At 40.5% G+C, this 17,018-nt stretch overlaps 1 protein-coding gene across 2 annotated transcripts in view; it reads right to left on the bottom strand.

Moving 5' to 3' along the window:
• mdga2a (MAM domain containing glycosylphosphatidylinositol anchor 2a) overlaps positions 1-17,018 on the bottom strand; it is a 269,982-nt gene that overhangs the window by 81,836 nt on the left and 171,128 nt on the right. The window contains exon 9 of one of the 2 annotated variants that reach the window (XM_061746664.1): positions 7,753-8,073. In XM_061746664.1, the coding sequence (XP_061602648.1) occupies positions 7,753-8,073 (321 nt within the window). The remainder of the gene's footprint in view (positions 1-7,752; positions 8,074-17,018) is intronic. The other variant, XM_061746665.1, reaches the window with a different exon arrangement.

The following is a 17,018-nucleotide window of genomic DNA, read 5'->3' as shown; positions in this document are numbered from 1 at the left end:
GAAGGTGGTTGATGCAGCAGTACAATATCCAAAAGTGGTGAAGAATGGCATCAAAAATACAAAATCCGCCTTGTGGGGGGACCCATCTAAGGCCCAGATTTTAACCCCATAGAAATACTGTAGAATGACGTCAAGAGAGTCGTTGAGACCAGACGTGTATGGATGCGTCTGAGCATAATCAAAGAAACTCTATACAGAAGATAGCGCATTACCGTTACTGCCAATGGTATGAAATGGTATCCACTTCCTGTCTCCTAAGTGGGCGTGACCGCCCCTCTCCCCACATCGTTTTGGAACATACAACACTAAATACAGTACAACTTTCTTCCAAAAAGACTTAAATAAAAAAAATAACAGTATTATTAAGCAAAGAAGCAAGTTTTATTTTAGTTTTAAACTTCATTTTATCCGATGGGAAAACGATGAGAGCCAAATCTCGCGAGAGTGCGTTGCTCAACCAGAGACAGGTCTCAAACAAAGTTAATTTTCTCCTAATCTGTCGGTCTGAAAATTGCCATTTTGGTGTCAGAATGTTCAGAAGGTTTGTGGCTTTTGAAAAATGGGTCCCATATTTACTTAGGTTACTATGGGGCGAAGGAATTGGTAATAATCTGTGCTCATGTTCACTTTTCCCATAGGACTCAATAGACTCAGGACCTACTTCCGGTCTCCTAAGGGGGCGGGGCAGTCACGTGACACAGATACAGGAAACCGAACCGTAGTGGGCTGTCTCGTTTATTGAACGTCTCTGGCATAAGTGGTTCTGAAGAAAGGAATGTGGAGAAATTCCTTCCTGAACGTTGCGCCGCTCACATCCACAAGTCCCCAAGTCCGCTTGTTTAAAGTCATTGCTGCCACGGGAGGGACAACAGGTTACTGCCTCCAAGGGTCCGCTTACTTTTTCCAACAGCACTGTGAATGTTTAACGGCTGTGTTGAGTATTTTCTGTGTGCCATCAATTCATGCACATTGTGATTGTCTAATATTGGGACTCAGATGAAAAACAGATTACATTTGGTTGTAAATTAGTGAAGAAAACCAGTTCATTCCAAATGTTTGACATACAGTATTTTTCTTGTTACTGTACTGTATGTTAGGCACCACCCCCCTGCATATTGAGAGTAAGCACTTTTATTGTGACTGCAACAATACATTTGAAGAAATTAATTTCAGAGTTATGTTCCTTTTGTCCCTGGAGTGGGATTTGTTTTTTATGACTATACATAGTGGAGTTTTTTTTTCTTTAATACTGCCTGATATAATGTACGTGAATGTATTTTTTTTTTCTGCACTAGAAAAACAATGAAAGGTAGCTTTAAGATTCATATAATTTATATACAAAAATATGGTAATTCACACCATTTTTATTTTTTTGCAGACATTTCTTTATTTTCTTGCCTGTCTCTTATCCACTGAAGCCACTCCGTGATTCTCTTAAACACACTTAAGCATCTGTGTGTTGCTCTTTGCACTTGTCGTGCTTTTTCTTGCATCTTGCAGCTGAAGCTTCGTCACCAAATGCGATGACGAGCATCAGAAGAGCCTCTGAAGGTGAAGTTCAGCTGCTCCGTTTCTTGTCTGGTGACTTGTTTTTCTCTTGGAGGGCTTTATTCTCCTCCTGCAACTGAGATGCCCTGTAAAAGAGAGGATGAAGGCGGGAACAGAAGAGATGTTGGGGAGAAGAGTTTGGTGGAGAGAAGGTGGAGAGGAGGTGAAGTCGCTGAGCTACTGGTTCCCAGCAGCCTTCTCTCTGCTGGACTTTTTGAAAATCTGGCTGAACCAACTTTTCTTCTTCACCACCTTTTCTTTCTTTTTGTTCTCTCCTCTTTCCATTACTTTAAGATGTTCTTCATCTTTTTCTTTGATGTCATTCAATTCTTTCTGTACTTTTTCATCCCCTCTCTCCTCATCTGCCTTTTGTTTCTTGAAGATCTTTAAGAAACGTCTCTTCTTTTTCTCCTTTTTAACAATCTTCTCCAGGATTTTCCTCTTTCTCTTCTATTTGTGTCTCCAGCTGCAGTTTCTCATCCTCCTTTTCTAATTCTTTCTTCTGTGTCATCTTCCTTTTCCTCCACATTTTCCACCTCTCTCTGGAGTCTTGCACAGTCTTTGGCCGGGTTTCCCAGATCAGTTAAGTAGTTCTTAACAGCGAAAGACTTCTTTCAAACCTTCTTAAGGAGCCTGTGAAAGAAAATAGCGTTTCCCAGAGTCGCTCTTAGCTTAAGTATCTCTTTCATTAAGAAGGAAATGAAAGATGCTGCTGACCCAGTCTTTACAACCATCTTAGTGAACAAAGACTCACAGATCCAGCCGCATCAGGCAAATCAATATCACACCAAGCAATGAGATATTAAAACAATGCACCCCGCACAAATTTTGATCTATTTTATACTTTAGATTTATATTGTTTAGCATTTATTGGTGACAGCAAAGGGGGAAAAAAAAGAAAAATAAGGAATAACAAGTGTGTTCCTGTATATGCTTTATGCATTACGCACAAATAAAACGATCATCATGAATATCATTTATTTGATAATTTGGCTGCTATACAGCATGTTCTTGCTGCAAATCAACCGCATCGCCGTGCGCGAAGCAGAACTGTTTTTATGAACGCATTCGTGCGTCAGCACTTCAGTCCCCTGGACGTGCTGTCGGACCGGGCTGTCCAGGCAGCCGGGACACCGATCCTCCTGCGCCGCGCCCGAGCGCATCTATGTGATGACAGGGAAGCAGCAGCTGATCAACGGGATCCTTTGATGAATCGTTCATTACAGTCTCAAATATAATCAATGGTGTCGGTTTATATTAAAGAATCTTTTTGCCCAGAAGAAAAAAGAGCGAAGACAACGACCCATAACTATTTTCTTCTCTTGAAAAAACCCACCTGCACCGCGGGGTTTAGGATAAAAAGATGCTACAGAGTCGGGACGCAGCGGCATCAGAAGAGGAGGAATACGTGCGAGGCGGGGCTGATCTCTGCAATCTGAAGCCCTCTATAATTGTAAAAAGAATTTCACTTATCACGGGTTCTTTTTGGAACATAACCCCTGCGAAAAACCAGGGATTGCTGTAATTCCACATTGCGATTTGCGAAACTCGCCTTCTCTTGGCTCATGTTTTTGAACGCACACACCCGCCCACCACGTTTCCTCCCGGTCTCTGCGTGTGGGGAAAAAAAGCCTCACTGTAGCCAGAAATAACGGAGTAACGCACCGTTTGGATGAAAAAGGGTCATTGAATTATATTTATCATCTTAATTTTTTATTATAACGCACAGGCAGCAGGGAATTAGTGCGTTAGGTAGCAGCGCTGCGTGTGAAAATGCGCTGATAGTGATCGGTGATCGATTTGCCTGGCATCGATTGATTTGGTTTCTGAACCGGACAGCTGCTCCAAAGAGCTTCTGAAAGAGCGAAACTAAAGGACGGTGTTAAGAAGTCATCTGGGAAACACCCGTATCTTAAGGTTCTCTCTTAGTTCAAACCTTCTTTGAACCTCTCTTAAATCCTTAAGAGAGGTTGGATCTGGGAAACCCGGCCTTTGTCTGTTTTGAGTTTGGTATCACAGATTTGTGTCTTTTCCATTTGCAGGTCCTTTCGACCTGTTTCCACTTCTTTCCTGTTCTCTGTTAAAATCTCGATCTCTCCCTGCAGCTTCTTCTAGTCATTCTGCAGGTTTACAGCATGTTCCTCTCCTCATACCTTCATTTGCTTCATCTCAGCTTTCTCCACATCCATACTGCACTGCAACAGTTGCAGGTCTGTCCTCTTCTCCTCCAGATCAAGCATCGCTGCTTGCAACACTTCCATCTCCAGCTCATGTTTTTTCTTGCCCTCCATCAGTATATTTTCTTCTCTTTGCAAGCTTTCCTTCTGCTCTTTCAGATCCCTCTTTTCCTTCTGGTATTCTTGTGTAATTTCTTCAGCCTGTCTTTTGAGCTCTTCCAGGGTCATTTTCTCATTTGCAACCTCGACCCCTCTTTCCTCGAACCGTTGCCTTTCACTTGTCAGTTTCTTTATAGCTTTTACAGATATTAAAGATGTTAAAAGCACCACATGACATCTTTCACGTGCAACATGAGGCTGGTATCAACGCGCCGTGTTCACTCTTCAACACAAGATGGACTTTTTCCCCTCCAACAAGCATGTTTCTGAAGATTATAGTCAGTGTTGTGTCATCTGTTGTACTGATTTAAGAGCAAACAATGTAGAAATTGACTTTTGTTTGTAGAAATGTCATTCACACGCTGTTTAAAAGTGTTTTTTTTCCTTGTTACTGCTGTGCAGATGAAGCTGCAGCATGGATTTTGACAGTAAAGACCAGAAACATGATAAATGTTGATTAATTACCTTTGTTGACCAAAAAGCTTCTGGACAGAGCATATTTGTTTTTGCCCTCCCCCCCCTGCTGTAATTGTGCTGAAACAAATGTGAGCCAGAAAAGAGTGGGCTGCTTTCCAACTGGAAGCAGGGTCAGAGTGACCTACTGCTGCATGTGCGAGGAAACTGGCCACCACTGAAGACGGGGCATGGAAAGAGCCACAGCACCCAGTTAACAACTGCTTTTAAAGGTGACACGTATAAAATGATGTTATCAAGACATGAAGCATGAACAAATATACTACACGGGGATGAAGTGTGAACATCCAGCAGCCGTCAGCCTGGTCTACTCTTTTTTTTTTATTGTACAAACAGACAAACAAAGCAGTACAAAAACAAAACAACAAAATCAATGTTTTTGCTCAGATTTTTTCTTATATGTGGGCGTGTATGTGGGTGTGTATGCATGCATGTTTGTTATGTGTATGAGTATGATGGTTTTCTAGAATGATGGTTATTTTAGGAGAGAGACAGCAGCAAAAAAAACAAAATAAAAACAAATAAAAAAATATGATAAATAAATAAAAATAAATAAATTAATGAATAAATAAGGACAAATGATGAATAAATAATAGTTTAAAAAAAAAAGGTTGGTCCGGTCCGGACTGCAGAACCAAAGTGGAGTTAAATACATTCATTTGTTTGTGTTTTGTTTTTGTTTTGTTGTTTTTTTATTAGGTTAATTGATCATTCTAAATTGCCCGTAGGTGTGAGTGTGTCTGGTTGTTTGTGGGGACTGCGGGTGGAAACTAGCATTTCTGCTAAACCCGGTTTATTCACACTGCTTAATGTAGTGTACATTAATATGCATTGTCCCGTCTAAATAAACTTTGAAACTTTGTTTCTTTTCCCCTTTTAATTTGCTTTCTAATTTGGTCAAGAGCCCAGACACACTCCCCTCATTGACTTGAATGAGAAAGTGTGTCCAAATTCCCGACCGGCAGTGCAAATATTTTCACATTTTCCTATCTTCCTTTTTATTGTAAGTTTTCAATTTTAAACTTGGTCTACTCTTGCTAAAAAACCAATACATGTGGTGAGTTTATTGAATTTTGCATTCATCAATTTGTTCTACCCTCAAACATATGCCTTGCATAAAACAGCAGATCCACGAAGAGCAGCTAATTAATGGAGGGTATCTCGGAGTCTAAATCCTTTGTTTACCATTAGTTGTCAGCATTTGCTGCATAGCAAAGCGACTGACCTTTGATACTGGCTGTCATCGCAGCATAATCACTATCAATTCAGCCAAAAATTCCCGGCCCTCTTCAAAGCACGTTCAAACTTCATTAATTCTGTCAACACGGTGATGCGGGTGGCGGCTAAGCTGAAACGTGAATGCCATAGCAAAGAGCACTTTAAAACTCTCGAAAAAAAAAATGAAGGGAAGAATTATGTGCTAATCCAGCGAAAACAGAACAGGGGCTGCTCTTGTTCCCCTTTTCCCCTTCAATCAAAATATTTGTAGTGGCTGTGTCAAGTTCATGTCGCATCAAAACGTCGCTTAAGCTGCATCTGTTTCATAACTCACACATTTAAAGTTGTTGGATATTTTTCTGCAGCATTAAGTTTGACAGGTCCAGTGATGAAAAGACAAAATTAATGCACAGAATATTATGGTATTTCACTGACGGCGCAGCTGCATGGCTTCGTAAATGTGCAAGTTGAAATGGAAGAATTTATGGATTCACTGCTGCAAGTAGGCCATGAGGAAAACAATAAAGGATACAAGACTGAATAGCTGATCATTTGCTGGAGAATAGTGAGCAGCCTACATGGATCGCTTTTCATTTCCTTCCTAAGCATCTTCCGCTCTGTCTTTGGCGGAGGAAGAGATCTCTGTGATGTGAGTATCACCGCTTTGAATCCCTGGTGCTCATTCAAAACATTCCTTTCAAATGTCCGCGAATGAACACAAAATGAATACCAGTGGGGATAAATTAGCCGCTCGCTAATTAGTCGTTAACCCATCTCTGAATGTCAGCGATTAAAAGAGAGGAAGGATTTTCTCAATGAGCCAACGGAGGTGGGGGGTCTGAGGCCTTGGGGATATGGCATGCAGTCTTAGGGTCCTCTCTGTCACGATTGTACACACACTGACAAACATAGCTAGAGATCCTAATCGGTGTGGACAGGAGCATCCAGGGCGTTGGGCTTCTTTTTATATTAGTTCTGTCCTTTTCAAACGCGGCACATGAAGTCCTTCCCTTAATCTAAGAGGTGGAGTCATTGCTGTTCCCTTTTAGACCTTGCTGAGGGCACCGGGGGAGGGGACTCATTTCACAGCCTTCCAGAGGAAATTGGAGGGGCGTGAATGTAAAGACATGGGTGAATGTTCAGTTTTGGTCACAGTTAGAACTCATACAGATTAATTACTCAGCACAGAAAGGAAATGCGTTTCATAATCAAGTAGTTATGTAGAACTAGGGCTGGGCGATATGGACCAAAAGTCATATCTCGATATTTTCTAGCTGAATGGCGATACTCGATATATATCGATATTTTTTCCGTGACGTAATTGGGGTTTCCCCCAAAGCATTATAGCATAGCATCTCTGTTAGCTTCATTTTTTTCTGAGGCAAACCCTTAAAAAAACAGTCAGTTTTAATACAAAGCCTCGTGCCAAATGTCACACAGGTTCCTTTATTAACAGAGGTCTGCACAATATCAAAATGTATAAAACAAATGAAATAAAAATAAACTGCCTGCATATATAGAATAAAAATGCTTCTTGAATAAAATAAAACAAATATCCCTTTCCTGCATAACAATTAAATTAAAATACACTTAGTACAATGTAGACAGTAACAGGCAGACTTTTCCACTGAGGTTGACAGTTGTGCAAATAACAAAACACTTGTGCAAATCTCAAATAAAACATTCAAGTCAATTTGTCACAAAATAAGCTATATCCAAATCATAAAAAAAAAATAAAAAAAATAAATCAATTTTTTTTAAATCGATAGTCTTGTACCATCGCCAAATATTTTTAATTTGGCTCTATTTACTTTACTGTTTATCAGTATTATTCTTAAATTTATGTTTTTATCATTTTAGGTCCGTGCAGCCTGTTTTTTTTAAATGTTTTTGTTGTCGTTTTTTTTTTTTTTATTGTATGACTGCACTGTACTGTATTTTTATGTTCAGGACCCCAGGAAGACTAAAGGCACATTTGTGTGCTTCTAATGGGGATCCTTAAATAAACTAAACTAAACTAAACTAAACCATATCGTGTTTGAAAATATATCGATATATATATATATATATTAAAATCTCGATATATCGCCCAGCCCTACGCAGAACCACACTTGGTATCAGTTATTGCAAGTTGAAGAGAAATATGCGTTCAAATACCCGTGCTCCGTGTACTCACATTGTACGATCAGCTCCACCACGGCCTCCCGAGGCTTCACGTTGAACCCGTTATACTGGCTGGTCTGGCAGCGGTACGAGCCCGTCATGTCTCTCGAGACGTTAACAATCCGCAGCACGCCGTCGTAGCTCTCCATCTGCATGCTGCCGTCCGGCATGGGCACCTCCTTGTCCGCTCGCGACCACAGGATGATCGGCTTGGGCTTTCCTGAAACAAGGCACTCCAGCTCCACTGTGTCACCCTCGCGGGCCACCAGGGGGGACTTGCCCCGAGGGACTGTCAGGTTGGGGGGAACTAAGAAAGAGAAAAACAGAGGAGGGACTGATATGGGGCTCTAGAAAGTCAGCGCGCCGTGTAAGAGAAAATGTTCAACTTGGGGATGAACGGGGTGGGTTGCGAACGGGGTATGGGAGGGGAAGCGAATGAGCGTCAGAGTTGCGATGGCAATGAAGCAGAGTATCAGCAAACAAAACAAAGCTTGTATGGAAGGACCATGCAGATATTAGCAGCAGTTATGGCTGAAAGCTTGGAGCAGACGCTCTCAGCATGGGTGTTATGTTCAAACCATCATGGAAGGCAGCAGTGGGTTTAATGTTATCAAGCAATGGCATACAAGGAACTATGCAATGGAGGGCTGACAGGGAGATACAATAATCAATCATTCAGACAAATCCGACCTCAATAAAACAAATTCTGATCCTCAAGAGTTTAGGGAATCTTACTCATGCAGGGTCCTATTTGCACATCTGTTAGCATTCCCATCATATCTGAAGAACCACGAAGATTAGGCAAATTAGTCCAACAGGGGATTACACCGAGTCTGACACCCAGTTCACAAACAAGGAATCAATGCAGTCATCGTACGTTACACAGCTGTACTTGTCAAGAGGATATAACGACTAGATTCCACATATAAATGCAAAGGAAATAAAAGCAGACTAAAAACTAGAAAACACTCCAGAGTAACGATTGTCTGTCGTATGTTCTATTGTGTACTGTGAGTTTATGTTGCACTTTTTATTTGCCATGAAAGCTCCTCGTAGCTTTAAAACAGTTTGGAGTATTACCTAAGCATGCACACGGCTTCCCCATTCATGCATTCAGTGAATGAGCATGTATGAATATACTTTACTAATCTGATCCGGCCTGCATCCCTTCCCACAGGCAGCAGCTAATGCACGGGGACCGATCCCCGTGGACTAATCCCGATGGCTATCGGCCAGCGCTCGCCCTGCTGCTAACTTCTCCTCATAGCTTGCGCTAGCTTCCCTATCCCGTTCCTCCCGGTGCATGTGAGATCGCTGTAGTGTAGACGGTGCCTTGCAGATTCAATCCACACCAATAGCGCTGATGGCAAATCTTTGCTCTCATCATACATGAAGAAAGAGATCAGGAAGTTACCTTTGGTGGGGGGGTGTATAGCTAGGGTTGCCACCTTTCAGAAATAGAAATAAGGGACGCCCTGATTTCAGCAGCGCAGAAGCCAAAAAAAAAGCCCCAAAACTTCTAAACTGAATAAAAATGTGTTTATTTTATATGAAAAAACAAAATGCTTTGATTTAAAGTTTAAATTGCTTTAATAGCATTGAACTTGCATGACTGTACAGACAGCCAACCATACTAGCAACTGAAATATCCTCCTATGCTATGTATGTCCACATCAGCCCAGATGTAGAATATAGCGTATATAATATAGGTGAAGAATATGGTGTAAAAGTTAATTTATTTCAATAATTCAACTAGAATATGGTCTAAAAGTTAATTTATTTCAATAATTCAACTAGAATATGGTGTAAAAGTTAACTTATTTCAATAATTCAACTAGAATATGGTGTAAAAGTTCATTTATTTCAATAATTCAACTAGAATATGGTGTAAAAGTTAACTTATTTCAATAATTCAACTAGAATATGGTGTAAAAGTTAATGAAAATACGGTACAAATCGTGTCCCGTATTAGTTCAATACGGGACGCAACATTTCTTTCTCAAATAAAGGACAATTCCGTATTTTACAGGACGGGTGGCAACCCTATGTATAGCAGATGTTGTACATGTGTAGATGTTCTTGTATATCTCAAGTATCGGCTATTCAGAGGATTCACCTGACCGCAGATGTTTTTACTACTATCTTTTACAACTCTTACCCTTGGATTACACCGTCAACAGCAGCAAGATTGTCATTACAATCAACTGCAAACCAATCATTTTGACATTGTCGCATTTTCAACATAATATTCATCGTTGTAGCACAATCTTATCACATTTCAAGATGTCACTGACCATTTTATTTTAGCTTTTCAACATTCATGACTGCATGAGTACCATCACTTGCAGTATTTATATCCCCCAGGCCTTACAGCATCATAGCAGCCTCAGTAAACGTAACATTTGGCCTATTTAAACGAGCAATTTATAATCTTGGAGATAAAAACGTGTAATTAAAAGAAAAAGGAATTGGACAAGAAGGAGAAGTAAATGTAGTTAAAGTTTTTAAATATAGACACATTTGCCATATTTTTGCGGGGGTGTGCATGTGAATGTGCATTCATCCGTTTCAATTTTGGAAAGCAGAAAAATCTAGCAGGTTGGATCATGAGTCTGGTTTCTCCTCAAGTATGCTGGCCAAGTAAATTTGTTTAATTAGTAAACCTGGCAAATTGCACCAGCTCCTAGAGTGCTGTGTGTGTGCATGTGTGTGTGTGTGTGTGTTCATGAGCTCTTGTGCAAGTCCAAACCATCAGCAGACTCCAAGACTATTTTGTAGCACTGCTCCCAAAAATAGTTTCCAGCCAGCAATTTGCGGACTGATAATCTCCTCGCGATGATGAAACCCTGTTGTGCTTCCCTGATGATTTTTGAATCACAGTCATTCTGTCCAAACAATGCTGCAGCTGGAATGGAATCAAGCCTCATTGAAGTTTCACGGTGATGAAATCACTAGCAATCTCAAACAAACCAAACAGTCCAGCTTTATTTATTCTGGACCGTTTCCTGTTTGGGCGAGAGGTAGAAAATCCGACGGCCGCTTCGTTGCTCCAACTGTCTTTTAACCAGGAGGAACTCAGCATGCTCCGTCCGGATGAAAGGTTGTGCTTGATCAACTATTTAGTAAAAAACAAATTAACTTGTGGACCAACAGGCAAATTAGGCTTTGGCGTCGTTAAAACAGGCTATGCATTCAGACGTGAAAGGCTTGACAAGTGGATTTAGAAGTGAATTTAGTCTAAAAGCTGTTTTTCTGCAATGAGAACATAATTGCTACGGTTGAAATTTTTGCTTTGGGAATTGTAAAAGCAAATACCAACCATTAGCTTATAAGGTTTTATTGCAAATGCATTCGGAGCATTATCAGCATTCACTTAGGATTGTGTTAAAGTTTCAAGTCGCAAACGGTGAGCTGAAAGATGCTGCAATGCCGTCACTTTGGGTCACGGTTCAGTCTGATTATACTTTACTCAGTTTATCTGCTGTTAATCCAAAACCTGCATGTGGAAAAAAAAAAAAAAAAAAAAAAACTATATTTCAATCATTATCAAGCAAAAAATTAAAAGTATCTAGAAATATCACTTCCAAACCAGAGTATGTGACAACGTCAGTGAAAATTGCTGTCACTCACTCGTATGTCCAGATTCTCACTGCACAGTGTCTTGTTAGTAGCAGCCACCTGTCAAGAGCCAACATGCTTTGTTCCACTGCAAACTTACTCCACATCTTCTCCACATTTCTTCTAGCCGGAACAACAACAACAGGGAAGCAGGAAAGGGAGCAGCAAGCATCCATGTAGCCACCTTTACACCTGGCCTCTCTACTGCCCAGATTAGACGGGCAGTTTCAGCTGTCTGCCTTCTGCCTTCGGCGCCACAAATAATGGCTATCGGCCGCCATCGTCTCTCCCCAGCAAACAGACGTACATGCAGGGAAACACTCGCTCATCCCCCTCTCTTGCCTACTTTGTAGTTTATTTTTTTCCCCAGCTCCCTCTTTCCAAGCGAACACTCTGCCTCTGCGTGCAAGACTGACCGCTGACATGCTCAGTGTGGCAGAGAGCTTGCTGCTGGTCGTCAGCGAGCTCCATTGTAGCAAAGCCCTCCATACGCCTCTGATGCCTGCAGGGCACACTTGCTGTGTGCATGTGCACGCACAGCCTTTGTTTGATGTCTTTCCATGTGCACATGTGTGTGTGCGAGTTTCTCCTCTTACCTCTGAATAACACCCTGCTGTGAGGCTGCCTCCGTTCCTCAATCAAATGCTTGCTGTTTACTGAAAGTACTGTATTTATTTTTCTATGACTGATTGTACTTCCGTTTCTGTGTAATTCTGGGTCATGACAGATTCTTCCTAGTTTGCCTTCAGTACCGCAACACATCTGTAGTGCCTCAGCTGAAATAATCATCTGTGTATCGAAGCTGCTCGCCGGAGCCTTTCAGCAGGAAAACTGCAGAACAAGGAGCTATCTGGCAAATTTGCATTTTCTTACAGCAAATGCATCCAGAGTGGTGCGCAAAAATGTCTGTGAGAATAAACATTCCCACTGCCCCCTTTTTCAAGTACAGGACTATGACATCACTCCCCATCACCATGGCAACGTGGCAGTCTCAACTCCTGCAAGCCCTGCAGAGTGTGCGGCTGCATGTGCAAGACTGTGTGTTCAGACAGCTTGAAGCCAATGAGTTGGTCACAATGTGACGGGGCTCTCTGTTCCTCTGAACCTCCAACCTCTGGGGGCAGAGCGAGACGTCCTGTGGGTCGGCTGTGGGCATGTTTGTGAAAGTCTGCGTTGTGCTGCGTCGCATCTACACCCGGAGTTGTTGAAGTGGAATGAATATCCAGAGATGTGTTAAAATTGGCCCGATGCTCCCGTATACTGCGGCGACATGCAGCTTTTCCCTCAGATTTTATAACTCATCTTAAAAATCATTCTATCAAACTCCTCATGAATTCTTGTGGCTCAGATTGCAGAACAGCAGGCTTTCGATACCCGTTCCCTCATGGGCCGGAGCTGAATTTGTTGCCACGGAGCTGTCTGCGATGTCCCTCTACCGTTTAATACCCATTCAGTCACAATACCGGTACGGTACTTTTATTCTCATTTATTTATTTTGGGTTCTCCAAACAAAACAACACAAGAGTATTTGTTATGGTGGGTAGAAAGCCTTGCTTTTTTCTGGATCAGGGAAGCATTTCCAGCTGCAAATGCATTCCTAATAAGTTCATTTAAGGCTTGCGTCTCTCATCAGTAGACGCTTTTAGTAGAGTCCTATTTGAAACAAACAAATCCCATACACTCCACTTACACTTTACAAGGACTCTCTAAACTGTGATTGCCAATCATTGTGGTCTTTGCTCTTTATTCGAAACTTTATCTCCAACAATAACAAAGGGACAGGAGGATGAGGGATAATGGCAACTATGTGCACAACTTGTGTGTTACTCTCTGGTCTCATAAAGATGTTAATTTTCTTATTGTTTTTCATTTTTCTTTTGTTATGTTCAAAGAAAACCTGACCAGGTACAATAAATGAAATGTCCTGTACAGAATGCATTTAAAACCACTTCTGGGACTAAGGTCAATTCCTTTACTCATGTTTTCTTGCTAAAGTTGCTCTCCCAGATTTTCCCAGCTGGACGTGGCAGTAATTTCCCATATGGCCACCTCCATACAGTATAAGTACAGGTGGTGCAGTCCAGGCTACAGGGAGCTACTCTATGGGCAGGATGTGCTGAGTTGCTTGCTCCTATTAACATATTTTATGTACTTGTATACCACCAACCTCAGCTAGGGCTACACTGCTGCCTAGGGATGGGCGGTATGGACTAAAAAATGTATCACGATAATTTCTGGCATTTATCCCGATAAAAAAAATACCAATTCAACTCCACCTTTTTAACTATAAATCTATCACCACATTCAGTCTTTGGAGCCCCAAAAACACTGCTCTAAAAGAATACTAAATACTACTAAACTACACCAATTAAATTGAATGAATAAAAACCAATTAAATGAGTTACACCTGTACTGCAAAACTGGAATGACTCAGATCCGCCATGTTTGTTACACAAACACGTATCAACGGGAATTTATCCTTCTTTCTTTCTTTCTTTCTTTCTTTCTTTCTTTCTTTCTTTCTTTCTTTCTTTCTTTCTTTCTTTCTTTCTTTCTTTCTTTCTTTCAGGCTCATTTCTTTCTTTCTTTCTTTCAGGCTCATTTCTTTCTTTCTTTCTTTCTTTCTTTCTTTCTTTCTTTCTTTCTTTCTTTCAGGCTCATATATTTCTTTCTTTCTTTCTTTCTTTCTTTCTTTCTTTCTTTCTTTCTGGCTCATATCTTTCTTTCTTTCTTTCTTTCTGGCTCATATCTTTCTTTCTTTCTTTCTTTCTGGCTCATATCTTTCTTTCTTTCTTTCTTTCAGGCTCATTTCTTTCTTTCTTTCCTCATTTCTTTCTTTCTTTCTTTCTTTCTTTCAGGCTCATATATTTCTTTCTTTCTTTCAGGCTCATATATTTCTTTCTTTCTTTCAGGCTCATTTCCTTCCTTCCTTCCTTCCTTCCTTCCTTCCTTCCTTCCTTCCTTCCTTCCTTCCTTCCTTCCTTCCTTCCTTCCTTCCTTCCTTCCTTCCTTCCTTCCTTCCTTCCTTCCTTCCTTCCTTCCTTCCTTCCTTCCTTCCTTCCTTCCTTCCTTCCTTCCTTCCTTCCTTCCTTCCTTCCTTCCTTCCTTCCCGTACTTGTGCGTGGATTTAACACAGAACCATAAATCAGCTTTACACAAAAACGTCATCAACGGTATATCGTGAACGGTAAAATATCGCCTATTCCTACTGCTGCCTGCTACTTTCTTTCCCCCCCAAACCTCCACAAATACACACAACATACTCATGGACTACAGTTTTCCTGTCCACTTGGAGCTGCAGCTTCAGCGTCTGTAGCCTACTTCAAGAACCTCTCCGGTTTTATACAGTTACGCATGCTGCCAAGAGGTTGAATGCGTGACATGGAAATGGCCTGAGCGTCATTGACTGTTGCCATATGAGCAGTTTCTGAGGGCAGCATCCCAGCTGTGGGCCAGCTGTTAAGCCTCTTCATCTCAGTTCACAGCTCACTAAGCCGGTTTTTTGGGCCTTCGTTGGCTTATTCATGGGATCTGTTCCCCGAGAGACATTTGTTTAGGTTGCAACAGTACAGCACTTGCTGAAATTCATCATTTGGCATTCTTTTTGTGATTACTGTTGGAATGGACCATCAATTCGGGATTTTGTGGGTTGTGGCAGATTCCAAGAGGGAATCTATTAGAGCTGGGTATCGATTCAAATGTCAAGAATCGATTCGATTCCGATTCTTAAGATTCAGAATCGATTATCACCATTTGATTCGATCCGATCCGATTCGATATTGATTTGGGTTAGTGTTGCCTGGATTATATGACTGTAAAATAACTATTGAAATAATAATTTCACAATAATTATTGTGAAATAACTAAGAAATAAATAACTTAAATAGGCATTTCAATATCCATTCAAAGTGCAAAAAAAGAAAGAAATTGCAACAGCTCAAGCAGTAAACAAATTATTTTAGCTTGTCTGATTTATTCTGTCACCAGACACACAGCTTGCCATGAAGCACCCGGCATTTTTCAGGTATTTCATGAAAAACCGTGTCTGATAACAGAGAAACCAAACAAGCTATAGTAAATATTGATAATATGAACTTCATTGAACTAATATAACATTTAGAAATTTAAGCTGAAATGTCCAGCATTTTCTCTAAAGAAAAGTTCATTTAGTTCAGGAGTTTTCAAAACTACTGGGACTACTGGGATTAAAGTTCACCAGGCAAAAATGTAATGATGAGAAAAAAAAATATATATATATATATATATTTATATATATATATTTTTTTTTTAAATAAAAAAATAAAAAATAAATCGATCTTTAGACATACAAATCGATTTTAGACCTTCCTTCATTAGTTTGTGGGGTTGCAGGTTATGTAAAAAAAAAGAACATCTTTCAGCAGGCCCAGAATAATGTTTGAGATGTAGACAACGTTAGTGGGTCTGAAAGCAGTGTAAAGACACAATATTGAATTGTAAAGCACTAAAGACAAAGCCATCTTGTCAAATTAGAGCTTTTAGGAAACAAGCTTCACTAACAACACATCATTGGGTGACTGTGAACACAAGCCAGATGCTGACGTTACTCAGTAGAGGGATCTCTATTTCTGTGCATTAACTTTAAATGGTTTGAGCAGAACCAATGATAGAGGGAGCGCTGGGACCTTCAACTGACACCAATGAAAATCAGAGATCTTCTCATGCTAAATGAGGCAAAGGCGATGAGTTAAGAGTTACACCTTGGCCATTTTAAGGCATTTACTGATGGTACAAACATTTCCATCCATCCATCCATCCATCCATCCATCCATCCATCCATCCATCCATCCATCCATCCATCCATTTAATTTCATTTATTCCTTTCATGGTATATATTCTTAATAATGTTGTACAAAATTCCATGAAGTACACATTATCACCATGAAAGAAAAGGAGCAGGAAGAAGAAAACTTATGATACCTGCCCCTCTCTGTTAATACAATTACGTTGACTTACTGAACACCAATCTATCTATACACATATTTATAACAAGAAAACAAACAAAAATACCACTCTTCTATCTATTTTTTTCTCTTTCTCCTTCTTCTTTTTTGTAGGCACTTATCTTTTCTTTTTTCAACATTTTCTTAAGCTGATACAAACATGTGCAACTTTTCAGTTCCTTGCTTTGTCCATGCCATAATTTTACTCCTGTAACAGAAATACACATTTGTTTTATGTTTAGCCTTGCAAAAGTATGTTTGAAATCAAGTTTAAGTCTGTTGTCCTCATCCTCCAATCTGAACAAAGTTTGTAACTGTTCTGGTAACGATCTATTTTTTGCTTTAAACATTATTTTTTAAAGTTTGAAGTTCAACTATATCCGCCATTTTCAACAAACCTGCCAAAATAAATAATCTGTTTGATGGTTCTCTGATCTACCCATCCATCCATCCATCCATCCATCCATCCATCCATCCATCCATCGCTGCTTATAAAGAAGTGGGTCATGTGTTCCCAGTTTTTCATGTGGACCTGGTTTTGTCCCGAGCATTCCTTCCATCTCTGACAACCCACCCCCGCCCTGCAGGACATGTCAAAAGCCTCCTGACCAGGTCCCCAAAACACCTCAAATGGCTCTTTTACATGCAGAGGAGCGACTCTATTTGCAACGCCTTCCAG

Source organism: Cololabis saira, chromosome 18 (assembly GCF_033807715.1).
Source record: "Cololabis saira isolate AMF1-May2022 chromosome 18, fColSai1.1, whole genome shotgun sequence".
Taxonomy (NCBI): Eukaryota; Metazoa; Chordata; class Actinopteri; order Beloniformes; family Belonidae; genus Cololabis; species Cololabis saira.
This window is presented reverse-complemented; position numbering and strand designations above follow the sequence as displayed.